The sequence below is a fragment of the Thalassophryne amazonica genome, chromosome 15 (genome assembly GCF_902500255.1).
Source record: "Thalassophryne amazonica chromosome 15, fThaAma1.1, whole genome shotgun sequence".
NCBI classification, from domain to species: domain Eukaryota; kingdom Metazoa; phylum Chordata; class Actinopteri; order Batrachoidiformes; family Batrachoididae; genus Thalassophryne; species Thalassophryne amazonica.
In genome coordinates this window covers 22,825,695-22,840,784 of record NC_047117.1, presented here as the reverse complement: position 1 = coordinate 22,840,784, position 15,090 = coordinate 22,825,695, and the positions used below count along the sequence as shown (strand labels likewise).

The 15,090-nt window shown below is 39.7% G+C and overlaps 1 protein-coding gene across 2 annotated transcripts; it reads right to left on the bottom strand.

Moving 5' to 3' along the window:
* Positions 1–99: 99 nt before the first annotated feature.
* Positions 100–14,956, bottom strand: pkd2 (polycystic kidney disease 2). 2 transcript variants are annotated; one of them, XM_034188603.1, is made up of 15 exons: positions 14,196–14,956; positions 12,575–12,688; positions 9,839–9,972; positions 9,133–9,383; positions 8,761–8,985; positions 8,345–8,573; positions 6,678–6,848; positions 6,399–6,580; positions 6,157–6,277; positions 5,951–6,049; positions 5,397–5,518; positions 5,162–5,279; positions 4,312–4,472; positions 1,160–1,307; positions 100–1,065 (listed from the first exon to the last, which is right to left on the bottom strand). In XM_034188603.1, exons 1-15 carry the CDS (start codon positions 14,605–14,607, stop codon positions 853–855), a joined length of 2,700 nt encoding a protein of 899 aa, XP_034044494.1. In that variant the 5' UTR covers positions 14,608–14,956; the 3' UTR covers positions 100–852. The 2 variants fall into 2 exon arrangements, with proteins under 2 accessions (XP_034044494.1, XP_034044493.1); XM_034188602.1 differs by having other exon boundaries at positions 4,312–4,475; positions 14,196–14,951.
* Between the last annotated feature and the right edge of the window lie 134 nt (positions 14,957–15,090).

Below are 15,090 nucleotides of genomic sequence, written 5' to 3'. Positions count from 1 at the left end.
CAAAGCTGTAACATAACAAAATGTGGAAAAAGTGAAGTACTTGCGGATTGCACTGTACGTCAAAATGTTAGGGACAGGTGAATAAATAAAAGAAATGAATACAGTAATAAACTTTATTTGGCATAGCAAATATATAGAAAAGAGACTGTAAAAAATTGAGGCACATGAAAAATAAATGCATGGGTTTCCCATGAAAACTAAATGCACTCCAAATCGAAGTTTGTTTTGTTACATTAGGTATCATAAAATGATAAATGATAAGATTTAGTTTAAATGGCATACAGAAGATATGCAAATATGACAGAATGTGTCACACTTGTATCTAATGTACATTAAATTGATGAAAAATTAACCCTCAAAAACATCTTTTTGATACTTGCTGAAATACTTGTGCGTGGACGTAATAGCCAAAAGCAATTGAGCTTAATATTAATTTGCAATAATAATGCAATATTAAAATTATACAGTAAACTCTCAAAACAACTGAGCAGGGTGTATTTGGAGGTGGGCGTGTTCAATACTGCACCTAATACTGTGATGTATAAGCCACCATCAAATCCTTCATTGTATTTCATCTTTTCTTTTCATATTTACATTTTAAAAATCAATCACCTTTGCACTATTAAAAGTAATACTTCATCTTTTTTTAGTAGTGTAGAAAATACTTTTAAGAGAATCTCATTCACACTTTCAGTGCATATATGTATTTCAGGTGAGGTGCACCGCTGAGTTAAACAGCTACATTATGGTTGTGTTTTGTTTGATTGACGTGCGTAAAAGCTGTTTAAACCATAGTCGGGATAAAGTCCGATAGAGCTTCATGTTGTAATTGGGTGTTCTTCTTTTAAGTCCTCACACTTGGTCCCTCCCGTTTGCGCTCACGTCGAGGTCATCAGTAGACAAAGAAGATGAAGGGCGGGGCCGAGGCCCAACGGGAGTTGCTGTTGGCGGTGCGTGGCTGACTTGCGATGCCATATCGTCGGACTCCCACCGCTCCAGTTCCTCCCTCACCAGTCTCTCCATCTGCTCCTTGTGGGCATCTGTCTCTCGCCCGAGCCTCTCATCCTGACAGAGGGACACAGATGAAGTTCATACTGTGTGTGGGTGTGGTCATATTATTGTGTGCGAACGCACATTCGTGTTTGTGCGTCCAGCGCACCTCCATGACGCCGTCCAGCAGCCTGCCCAGCACATCTCTTCTTTTAAGTTTGGCCCGCTCCATGGCTTCCAGCTTCACAATCACAGCATCGATCTTGGACACGATGCTGCCTATAGAGTGTTCCATCCTGTCCACACGTCTCACCAGCCTGGAAAACAAACAAATGTCAGATCTGTTATTATGTTACAGATTTAAAAAGTCAGCACTCATGCAGGAGGGTACTCAGTAGAGCGCAAAGTATTTGCAACCATGTTAACTTCAACTCTTCAAGCTGTGAACCCATAAACCACCCACTGCCACTCGGATTTAATAAGTATTTTCCCGAGTATAAGTCGTATTTTTCTTTTTACTAGTTTGGGAGGTCCTGTGACATGTTCCAGTGTGATTTATATACCAAAAAAAATTTTTTTGTTATTAATCCATTTATTCATTTTCCATACCCGCTTACTCCAATTGGAGATCACCGGGGGGCTGGACCCAAGCAATCTTGGTGTGTGAGGAGGGGTACACTTTGGACAGGATGCCAGTCTGTCGCAGGGCCACATATAGGCAAACAAACACATTCACACCTACGGACAATTTAAAGTTTCCAATTCACCTAATCTGCATGTCTGGATGTGGGAGGAAGCCGGAGCACCCTGAGGTGACCCATACAGACATGGGAAGAACATGCAAACCCCACACAGAAAGGGCGGGAAGTGAATCCACTTGCTGTGAGGCATCAGTGTTAACCACTAAGCCACCATGCTGCCTTGTTATTAATAATAATAATAATAATTATAATAATTACAATGACTATGTATATTTGACTTTTCCAGAAACCAAAGCAGTAAAGAAAATGAACTATTAAAATAAAAATATATATGCCAATACCCAAAAGTACACCAAAACAAAGCTCAAAATTCTAAATTCCAAATTAAAGAGCTGATAACACAGAATAAAGTGCAACTTACACACCAGTGCTTATATATGGGTTTTTCCTCTTTGAGGGGCATTTCTGTAGCAGGTGCCACTTAATAATAATATGAAAATAGTAAAATAAATACAACACTTAAAAAAATAAAATACTGAAATTTATTTCTCTAATTTAGTAAATTTTGGGGCAAAATGTCTGTCTATAATTAATAACCACACCTGCATTCACAACGTCTGCAGCAGGTGGCAGGCAGGTCTGTGGAATATTACATTAGTAAAACAATGTTTGTTTTCAAGCTCTGCCCTCTAGCCTTAGGGATTAGCGAGAAACAGGGGTATTTTAGGGGTCAAAAGTGAAAACGAGTTTATGTCATTATCAGAATAAATAAATGCAGAAAACAGAAACGTGGGGGGTCTTGAGGAATTTAAGACCAAAATGTGCTCTGAAGTTAGGTTAGGGAGCTCTGAATTGTGGCTAAATTTAGATTTTTGAACATTACCATGGTAACGCTTGTTTTTAAGCATCTCATTAAAGCTCACAGAATCTTTCTTTTATCTTGCAAACAATTTTACACCAAATTTAAAACTATAGAACCAGTAGTTCAAGAGATGGTAGGAAGTGTAAGCAATGGCATACTGGTATTTCTCTGTTCTGTGTGCATGTGTTGGCTTGACGCCTCACCATAGCAAGCAGCTCTGCAATGCAGACGCACAAGCTTCCTGTACACGTTGCTATGTGAAGTAAAGTTAAGAGGATTCTATGATTTAAACTTTTTTAGAGAAACATGTTTTAAAATAGTTTTATGCTTGACAGAGATGTGTATTTTCATTAATTTTCTAATTTGTAATAAAAATTTTAATCTCTGAATCTGATGTTCAATGGCCCATATTAGCAGACGTTATTCCATGCAAAAGTTGTTTTGTTATGAATAACTCAATCTGGAATTTCTGTTAACATAACAAATTTGGACATTTTAAACCAGTTTCAGTAGTTAGCATTGTCAAGTTCTGTCTGCTTAAATTCCTCAGCTACACGACTCCAGCAGAAATGTAGAACCATTTCAAATTACTCTAGCAGATCATCAATGCTCAACCCATCCATCCATCCATCCATTTTCTTTCGCTTTATCTGGAGTCGGGTCGCGGGGGCAGCAGCTCAAGCAAAGCCGCCCAGACCTCCCGATCCACACACACCTCCTCCAGCTCCTCCGGGGGAACCCCAAGGCGTTCCCAAGCCAGCCGAGAGATGTAGTCCCTCCAGCGTGTCCTGGGTCTTCCCCGGGGCCTTCTCCCAGTGGGACGTGCCCGGAACACCTCTCCAGCGAGGCATCCAGGGGGCATCCGGAAAACATGCCCGAGCCACCTCAACTGACTCCTTTCGACGTGGAGGAGCAGCGGCTCGACTCGGAGCTCCTCCCGAGTGACCGAGCTCCTCACCCTATCTCTAAGGGAGCGCCCAGCCACCCTGCGGAGGAAACTCATCTCGGCCGCTTGTACTGGCGATCTCGTTCTTTCGGTCATGAGCCAAATCTCATGACCATAGGTGAGGATCGGAACGTAGATCGATCGGTAAATCGAGAGCTTTGCCCCCCTACTCAGCTCTCTCTTCACCACGACGGTCCGATACAGCGACCGCATCACTGCAGATGCTGCACCGATCCGTCTATCGATCTCACGCTCCATCCGTCCCTCACTCGTGAACAAGACCCCGAGATACTTAAACTCCTCCACTTGAGGCAAGGACACTCCACCGACCTGAAGAGGGCAAAACACCTTTTTCCGGTCGAGAACCATGGCCTCGGATTTGGAGGTGCTGATTTTCAGGGGAAGGAGCCTGAGCTTGTGCGGGAGGTTGAGAGATACTGACTAGAGATAGTCGGGCTCACCCCCACGCACAGCTTGGGCTCTGGTACCCAACTCCTGGAGAGGGGCTGGACGCTTCAATGCTCAACCCTCCAATGGTAATGTTCCTACGGAATACAGTGTTGGGGAGAATACAGTACGCTACACTTATTATTTTTTGGTCGCCATGCAGGTCCCCGAATCTGCCCTTGGATCCAAAGTAGTAAGAAAATCTGATGTATTCCTGATCATCCCAGTAAGAAAGAAAGAAGCCAAATAACCAATGAGTGAAACCACCAAATTTTTCTATGGAGGCAAATAAGAAATCTATCAAGTGAAAGTCTTGCTTATCAGTAGAACTTTTTAAAAAGTGGAATATAATAAAAGTTGCATACACTTGAAACTCCTCATAGGAGACTCCCCCTGAACTGCTGCCACGGCGACGAGAGCTGTGGCCGCTATCCTCGTCGTCGTCTTCTTCTGAGTCGTCCTGGGTACGAGGGAAACTCCGGCCGCTGATGGGTCGAGTTAGTGAATTGCGTTCCAGGTCTAAGTCCTCCTAGCATATGGGCAGAAACACACTGAGCATTTGCAGTGAACACAAGAGCTTCATTATGAGATAACGCAGTGCTCCTTTTCATTTCAAGCAATGGGATCATAAACAGGTTGTTTCTTAGAGACATAAACATTTTATTTTGAAGGTCCCACCTCAGGATTAACTTTAATATTTAGTAAAACTCGCCTAAACCGTCATCGTATAAACTAGACATCCACACTCACCGGACAAACGCAAAAGTCCCAATGCTTTTGTATGGTTTCCCACGTAATAAACACCATATATAATGCAGTTTGTATAGCGGATTTTCGGTCACACTGGACAAAACATCCTGTCCGATCACAATGAATTTTTATTAAAAACCCCTCGTATTTACCGGACAGAGTGGTTTGGGTGTGCCCAGTAACGTTGAAAATTTTCAGCATGCCCAAAAATTTCTGAGGAGCTCATCTTACTATTAGGACGTACATCAGGGAGCTTCAGCATGTTTCAACGTGCTCTTAACTTATAAAAATACATACCCGTAACTTATTAAACTTATGCCAGTGATTTTTAATATGACTGGCCTACACTGCCTAAATCGTCAAGGTGTGACGAGTCACCAAGACACTATAGCAATACATTTAACTTTCAAAACATGATTCCTTTTAGGGGTTAAACAAATGAAAGTTGCTGGCCTCATCACTCACTCTCTCTTTCTCTAAGTCGTCCCTCATTTGTTGGTGTTCATGCTCTGTTAGCTCCTGGTCCCCATCATGATCATACTTGGCGAAGATGGCCTGAATCTCTGCATCTGTGTGGCCCTTTCTGAGCAAAGATAAAACAACAGACTCAGCACAGGGAACATAAATATAACTCCAACAATCCAAAAGTAGTGCCAGTCATAGTTAATAGTTTTAACATTATATATAAGTTTTTGGTGACCCTTTCAAATCCTGACGAAGCTCATCAATGCTGAGTTTTCCTCCAGCCTGACGCAAACTGTCTGAAATGTCATCTACGGCCGTCTTCTTCAGTCTCAGCTTCATTAAAGCTTTGTTACAGCCCTGAGGGAAGGAATCAGAGAAACACTTGAAACTATGATGTATTTCACGTTCCACAAAGATCGAATTTTTATCCCCTTGGTTACATATAGTCACCCACCATGAAGACTCAGTCAACAACAGCAGAGAAAAAGCTATGAGAAGAAACCACAAAGTGATATGGGCAGTGAGGGACGTACAGGAGAAGTTGGAGGTGGCAGAGAAAGGTGTTGAGTTACAGAGCTGATATAGTAACAAATGAATCTGGGTAACAACTGAAGTAGACAAACATCTCAGGAGGCTGAGGTGGCTTGGACCAAGTTGTCTCGAGAAAGTCATTAGACATCTTGATCCCACAAAGTCATGGGAAAAGGTGAAGAGAAATAAGCACAGATGTCAAAATATCTAAAACATCGGACCCCCCCCCCAAGCTCTTACAAACACTGAGTCCAGTACCTTCTTAATGAGGTCAGTCATCTCCATCTCAGATCTCTGCTGAGACATATCTGCCTTCACCTCAGAATATGTGTCATTGATGATGGCCAAGAACATGTTCTATACACAAATTTAAAAAATAATAATCTGTATTACTTTTATAAGGTACACATAGTCAATGCCGTGAACAGCATGGACACATAAACACACAGTGTCAACTCACTCACCATAAGAATGAAAAAAATAAAAACGACAAAGGTAGTAAAGTAGATTGGTCCAAGTACTGGGCTTGCCTCTTCAATTTCAGAGAATTCAAAGTCTCCCAGAATGATTCGGAACTGGGTAAAACTACAAGGCAAGAGATAACCCCATATTTGAACATTTTTTAAATAACCTGACTTATCAAACAAAGCAAAAAAGGTATTCATTGACACCGTGAGAATCTACAGTAGCATTTAAATCTACTTACATGCTGGCTTGGAAAGTGCTGAAATCATTGACTTGGGTTCCAAACACCAAGTAGGCCAGCTGAGCATAAGCCAAAAAGATGATGAAGAACATAATAGCAAAACCCACAAGATCCTTGGCACAACGGGACATGGTGCTGGACAGCTGACTCATGGTCTTATTGAAGTTGAGGAACTTGAAAAGCTGATGGGATATGAAGAAAATAATGTCAGGAAAATGAGGTTGTTATGGGTCCACTGTTTTGGAGTGATCATGAGTCGAAGGAAATGCTATTTATTACCTTAACCCAGGAAAAAAAGACAATGACTGCAGCCACGTTGTTAAACTGGACCTGCAGGTTAGCCAACTTCTCAAAGTTGGGGTGAGCATTGTGGTTCTCCAATAGGCCCTTGAGAAGGTTGCTCACCATAGCTGTTCTGGTTATGTTCATGATGATAGCAATGACACTTAACTGACAAGAGGAGCAGAAACATTAAAAATTAACAACATCCCAAAATAACAATAAATACCTGCAAACTAATTACAGCTACAATGGAATATACACAGCCATCCATTTTGTAAACCTGTTTATTTCAATTAAGTGTCATGGGGGGAGAGGCGGGATACAGTCGGAGACTTTCCATAATCAGCAGATTATCTGTCACCATCTCACCCTGTCCTCATCTTGCGATGGCACATCAACTACACATATGGTCTTCCTCACTACATATATAACCCTCCTCCATGGCCTTCCTCTTGTCATCTTGCATGGTAGCTCCATCCTCAGCATCCTTCTCCTGATATACTCCATGCCTTTCCTCTGCACGTGCCCAAATCATCTCTGTCGCACCTCTCTAACCCTCCTTCCTGCACTGTCCCTTCTGATATACCCATCCCTAATCCTGTCCATCCTTCCCACTCCCAAGTAAAATCACAACATCTTCACTTCTGCCACCTTGAGCATGATCTTTTTGATAATACCATCAATCCTCATGCATACAACATAGCTGGTCTCACTACTATTTTGTAACATTTCCCTTTCACTCTGGCAGATCCTCTTCTGTCACAAATCATTTATTCCACTCTTGTCTAGCCACTCCACCCTGACTGCACTCTATTTGACAATTCTCCACCACAGTCTCCAGTACTTTGAACAGTTAAGCCCAAGTATTCAAGATCATCTACCTTCACATTCTCTACTTCTCACAACCTCTCCTTCATCTGTGACGTCTCCAAGCAATGTCAAAATAATGGACCAGACCCTAACCAGCAACTAAAGCTACAGTCCTCACATGATCAGTCATATAATTCCAACCGTTTAAAATATTAAAACCATTCATACACTGAGTAAATATAAAGTCTTAATATGACCTGATACATTATTTCAGTCGGATTCATCATCACAGCCTGATGATAAGACGTCCTTGTTTTGGAAGACAACATCTGGAAAATACTTTAATTCCTTATCATGGAAATTACTGAAGAAATGCAGCATTTTTAAAAAGTCCTTCATCGTGTCACTCCATTCAGGCAGCCATTGTCTCGAAAATAAATTCCATAAAATTTCCAAATTAAAAAACAAAACAAAAAACAAAACAAAAACAACAACAAAAAAAACATAATAATGCCAATAAACTCTGTTTCTAAGGAAGTCCCTCTATGTCTGTCTGCTCCTGGTGTGTTTCTCAGCATGAAACAGGACACCCACGCTTTGTCCCACCAACAACAACCAAAATAAGTGAAGATAGGAAGTGAACCTCACCAGGTCATTGTAAACTGGAACCTTTTCAAGAATGGAAAAAAACTGTATTAACCGGTTACCATTATTTTAAAATAACAATTCTTTTCTGGAACATAACAAAATATAAAGTTTCTGATTTTCATTTTCGTTCCACGAACCGGTTCAAAGCCTTGATTAAAATCCTAATACTACTTCATATTGCATCCCATAGCAGCCTTGATACCCACCGCAACAATAAGAACATCAAGACAGTTCCACAGGCTCCTGAAGTAATGCAAGCGATGGATCCTAATCTCCAGCACTTCTTCCACCACGTAGTAGAAGACGAAGAGGCAGAATGTCACCTCACACACACCAACAAAGTAGTCCCAGCTGGACACGTATCGTATCAGACGTACTGTTTGAAACTGCCATGAGGTCACGACCCCACCAGTAGCAGGAAACTCCGCCAACAATCTGACACATACATCAAATTAATATTAATGGTAGTAAGACACCATTACTGCTAAATATTAGTGACACACCAAAATAAAGTCAAAGTATGTAAATCTAACAGTACAGGCGATTTAAGATAGCTAAAATGTCATATTTTGCAAACGCAGAAATCTCTGCAAAGAGATATGATGTAACTAATGATTCTTACCTGGAAATGCAGAAGAGATTGATATTGCTGTTGTAGATTGAAAAATCAAGGAAGACTGCTCTGGTGCCTCTGTCTAACCACAGGTGGTCTTTGAGAAACTGCAGTTGAATTGCTGACTCCTCTTTGGTACGTGACAGGTCTTGGTAGTATCCACCACCTCCATATTTAGATATCTGCCCCCAGTAACTACTCCCATTCATCTTACTCTCAGTTGTATACACCCATCTGGTAAACACCAAGAGCAACCAAGTAGGAATTAAGACATTTTGATGAAGTACTACATTATTTACATGAAAGACAGATCTACTCTTTACTGGTAAGCTTTAAAGTATTTTGCACTGTCTTCAATATCAAGTAAATCCATTGACGTACGCAGTTCCATTTTTGGGTCCAAAGTGCATGGTGTCTTCATTGCTTGCTGTGTATATGTTGTAGCAGTCCTGAACCTGATCTCTCAGATCCTCATGAACAGAGCATGTCTCATTGCGGACTTTGACCTGGCGGAGTCGTGGAACCCCAAGAAGAAGGTTCTCATAGTAGATGAGACTATGATTCTCAGGCAGACTCTTGTTGTTGTACCACACTTCCCAGTACATGTTATTGAGGAAAGGTCCCTCTGTGAACTACAAGAGTTGGACATTCAAAACAGGGAAGACCAGACCAACATTAAATGCACATAACAGATTGAAGAGCCATTTTCTTTCAAGTTTATGACCTAAAAAACATATACGCCAAAACTGCATAGTATAATTTTTTATGAGGAAAAATTGACATGATTAAAAATTCAGGCACAAATATGAAGCCTTTGTAAATTTCTACCAGCAAGGTTCACAGACATGCTGTAAGTGTACCAGTTTGACAAACTGTTCTTATTCCTTTTACATTAAGCAACTGTATAAACATCCATCCATTTTCTATACCCGTTTACTTCAATTAAGGATCATGGGGGTCTGGAGCCTATCCCAGCAATCATTATGGCGTGAGGCGCAATTGACACATAATGTAATGGCACTGACACATAAATGTAAACAACTTGCAACAAACATGTTGTGTGCAAAAGTCAAATGTTTGGTTTTACCTTCCAGAAATCTTCCATAGTTGTTAGGCTTCTAAAAGTATAAGGGTCCGTAGCAGACAGCGGCGTGTCAAGAAAAAGCTGAGACATGACTTTGGTGTAGTAGTACATATTAGAACTCACCATCCCATAGGTCACTGCAGATGGGCATAACAACATAAACATAAGAGAAATATTCCTCAAACTCTTTACAAAGTAATATTTCTATTAGCTACAGCTAAAATACTGAGGTCTCTCAATCCTAGGTCTTGGTCTGCATTATGACAGACAAAAGAATGAACTCTTTATCTTTCAATTCAATTCAATTTATTAAAACTTATAGAGCGCCAAATCCCGACAGCGATATCTCAAGGCGCTTCATATAAAACAACTCAACAATAAAAAACAAAACAAATTAAATAAAAAAATCAAAGAGCACGAACAAAAAGTTAAAAGCATGATGAAAAGTTAAAAAGGTAAAAAAAAAAGAGAGAAAAGAATAAGCGAAATAAAAGCACGGTAAACAATATAATAATCATATAAAACAGAAAACAAAAACTTAAAAGTCTCCACAGAGTCAGACTCCCTCACTTGCACAAGGAGATCATTCCACAGGACCAGGGCATGGTAGGAAAAGGCACTATTTCCCACAGACTTTTTATTCACCCTAGTGACACAGAGAAATCCTGCGTGCTGTGAGTGCAAAGCGCAGGCCGGTACGTAGGGCTTAAGGAGATCAGCCATCCAAAAGCCCACAGAAACTTGAAACTAAAGAAATAAAATATGAATTAGGTGAAACTCAATACACAAACTCTATACAATATCCAAGAAGGACTTGCTCTGGAAACCTGTTTTTGTACTCAAATTGTGCCTGGAAAAATACACCTTCTTCCACATTGCCAGGAAATCATTTCCTGATCCAACCTAAACCTCATTTTGGCACTATTCACAACAAAAAGTGCAACAACCAAAAAAAAAAAAAAAGGGGGGGGTCTTTTCTCATTATACACAATTTTGTGGAATATCTGTCACTAATTTTTGCAAGAACAAAAAGTGTTAATCACTTTGTGCTGCATGTAGGAAAGAGTTCTTTAGGCTACTTGGCAAATGTCCTTGGAGTTACATTTTCAGCTGCCAAATTCATTCGGCATAAAATGGAAAATAACTTCTCCACTTCAGGAAACATCCTGAGGCGATGCATGCGTATTTGGTGCCAGTTTTGAAAAGCTTTCTGTGATTCAGGGGAACTTCGGTCATCCGCTGAGTTAATTCTATCCTTTACTAGATTTAACTTGAGATCTGTGATCAAGCTATCATAATGATACCTCTCTCTGCCATAATAATTGCATGTATTATGTAGGGTCATTCCATGCCAAATGGGTCAAATTTTAAAAAATTCCCCACATGACCCCTTCCAAAAAAAAAAGAAAAAAATTGTACTTGTTCCCCTGCCAGAGAAATGGAAATACCCCAAGTTTTAATGAGCCAGCTCTAATACTTTAAGCACAGGAGCAGTTTCAAAATTACAGCATTTTTGTTCTTATTTGAAAAAAGCACTTTCTGGCCAACTTTGGAGAGCAATATAGCCTAGCCAAATTAAGTGAAACCCCTCAAACTTACTTTGAGCATTGCATTTTCTCTTGCAAGCAAAATTTAAGCTGAAATGCAAAACTGAAACATTCTGGCATTGGAACTAGTTGGAACGAGTCTATGCCTGTAAAGAGAAGTGTGGGTATTTATCCATTTTGACACAGTGCATGCTCAAAGTAAGACCTCGTTTAGAAAATATACCGTTTTTGGCAGTTTTTAAGAACAGTTGGATAAAAAATGAAGCCAGATATCATTGTTTTGATGCCAGATATGGCTTTTCCAGTATGATTTTGCCTAGGATACTAAGTTTGAGGGGTTTCACTTAATTTGGCTAGGCTATATTGCTCTCCAAAGTTGGCCAGAAAGTGCTTTTTTCAAATACGAACAAAAATGCTTCGATTTTGAAACAGCTCCTGTTCCTAAAGTATTAGAGCTGGCTCATTAAAACTTGGGGTATTTCTATTTCTCTGGCTGGGGAGCAAGTGCAGTGTTTTTCACTTTTTTTGGAAGGGGTCATGTGGGGACCACTGGCTGACTTGGCATGGAATGACCCTGTATCGGTTTTAGTAATTGTTTTATTCATAAATGCCTGAATGACAAATGAGTCACTGTATGTAATTGACAAACATGATGTCTTAAAAGCCCACAAAAGTCTAATTATCTCCCCTAGAAGATACTGGATTGGAATTATTTTCCACCATGCACATCTTCATATGATGTACTACCATTGTGTAAAATTTTACTGAAATTGGTCAAAGGGTATAGGAGGAGTTATACTTACAATTCTCATGGATAGTCTCATATTTGTTCCGCAGGTCACAGTTTTTGTTTGCAGATGGGGGTGTTGGTAATAACAAACACTTGCTTTTTGAATATGCCACTAAAAATGCACAGGTACTCTGAACCATACATCATTCTCTATGACAAATTTAACTTTTTGTTTTTTGGTCCATATTGGATTAGTTTGAGTATGTGATTGCAGCTTGCACAATATGCAAATACTGTGCATATGTTCCAACCATCAGAGCATTCATTTGCATTTACACGAAACACTGCCACAAATCGAATGCCTGTGTGCTCCATAGCAAAGCAAAAGCAAACTGGCATGGACAAAAAAGCATTTGTAATTTTGTATACAAATTATTTGCCTATTCTTGAGTGTTTACATACAGATACAAAGAGTGATGAGGAATGCGATATAGGTGATCATCTCCCTCAGCACATTCCTGAGGTATCTTTCTCGACTGCTGTCGCTGTCCTCCATTAGCTCTGTACCCCACAGAACTGCAATGAAATTGCATTAAACCTTTGTGATGTCAAAAGACAACAGAAATCAATGAGACATAAAAAAGCAAAGCTCAATATTAAACAATCTAAAGAAAGAAATAATAGTTCTAATAATTCTATAATAAATATAATAATAATTTATAATAATAAAATAATAATTCTATGAGGTTAGAATTTTGTTTCATATACGTAGCTGAAATTACAATGCATGAAACACTGCATTACTTACATTAAGGATGGTAAATAAAATGTGTCCAAATCAGAGAGAAGTAATGCGCCACAGTACACAGAACGATGGGCAAATATTTTCGGGATATTTTCCGCCCTTCACTGCAAAGTGTATTTGAAGATTAGAAATTACAGTAGATAACAGAAATGAAATAAAATTATGGAGCTTTTTCATGTACAAATTTTTCATGCTTTTTTTTTTTTTTTACCCTATATTGCTGTAAGTATCATTTTTGATGCATACATTTCTTGAGTCAGGCACTATAGGGTTAAGGTGAAAGGCATTCACAGTTCACCTATTTACATTTATTTACAAACGCTATGTTACAGCTTCTTGCTATTCAGAAAGGGTGCAGACATTTTACAGACACAGTACTTTACTGTATTAATATGATGGAGAGAGCAATGTGGTGATGTTATCAATAATATCGCCACAACAAGCATCTTATGGTGTAATTTCACTGTATTCTAACCATCTGGGTCAAAATTCTAAACTGTTTCCCAGACTAGGGCTGCGACTAAGGAAACTTTTTGTAATTGGTTAATCCATTGATTTTATATACATCTGTAATTAATTCATCTTTTGATCATTTTCTGATCAATCAATTAAACATTTGGCTAATTTACCAGTAAATCATAAGCACAAATTCTATCAATAACTTTCAATATTGTATTGTTTTTTTCTATCATAAACAATTTGTTTTAAAAACTTTTTAAAAATAAATCTGACATATAAAGGATTTAAAGTTCCAAAAATTATAATGGCATCTACAGGGAGGATTTACGGAACAAATTCTTGCTAGTGCAGGATATGGCACAAATTAATAGATGGCCAACTGTAAGATCAACTTATGGAAGAGGAACTTAACACTTTTATTACCTATTAATGAAATTTTAATCACTGTTTAGCAGGTATTTATATTTATTTTAATAGCTTTTAGAGTTTTATACCAATTTTTTCTTTTTTGGTGTTATACCACCAAATTTTAGCTTGTCTTGTACTAATTTTAGCTGTATGCTTGTACTAACATAATGTTCAGTTATTTTGTAATCTGCTATTATTGATTTTGTTTGTTTGATTTTTTAATTGTTTGTTTGTTTTAATGTATGGAAAAAATAAAAATAAGAAAAAGTAATAAATTTTGAATTAAAAAAATGTGATGCTGAGATTATAGAGTTCTATTTATGCATGACTTTTTTTTTATTACAGCCCTGTTAATACTTTGGTGTCAGACTGCATCACGTCAGTTAATCGAGATGACGAAGAGTGACTCACATCTGATTTTCTGGAGGATCTGCTTCATGCAGCTGGGGTGCTGTCGGCTGTTCTGCTGTTGGCCGTCCACAGTGGGAGTCGGGTAGAGTCCCCCACGGGGAACGTGGACGCTGGCGGCCCCGCCGGTGTAGCTGCCCAGACCGCTGCTGCAGCTGCTGCTGCTAGAGGCCGTGGACGCCGACCTCCTCCCCGGACTCGCTGGAGGCCAGTCCACTTTCATAATCTCCTCCTCGGGCTCAAAGCCCGGGTTGTCCCGACTCCAGGCTTGTCTGGACGGAGGGGACGGAGAGCCCGTCGCCCCTCCGACACCTCCGTCTTCTTGGTGCTGGATGTTCTCCATCTCGATGCCGTCACTGGGATCCGATCTGTGCGGCGGCAGCTGCTGCTGAGGTCGGACTCGGGATGAACTCATCGTCCTCTCAAACGTCTAAAACGTACATCTGCGAATCTTAAATACGGTAATATTTCTGACAAACGTTTCAAACCGACTGAAACGTTTCAGACATTTACCTTCAGAGATAAATAACTTTGGGGAAAAGTCACACAAAGTTCTACCTGGTAGTTTCCAGCAACCAGTAAAGCGACGAATAATTATTATTAATAATAATAGTAATAGTAAAGGACTCAGACTGTGGCGAGGCAGGCTGCTTAAAGTTGCGGGGTCCAAAAACACCAAAACGCCGTGTTTACGTGAAGAACTTTTCTCTGCTGAGGACAGCCATCTTGTTCTCTAAGTGTCGGTAAAAAAAAAAAAAAAAAAATCTTATTTTTTTGGGGAGGGACTCTCGAACTGATGTGGGCACAAAGGAGTACGACGGCGTTTTAGGGCCACATAGAAATATTTTTTTTTTTTTTTTTTTTTTAGAGTTCGAGAATAAAGTCGTAATATTACGAG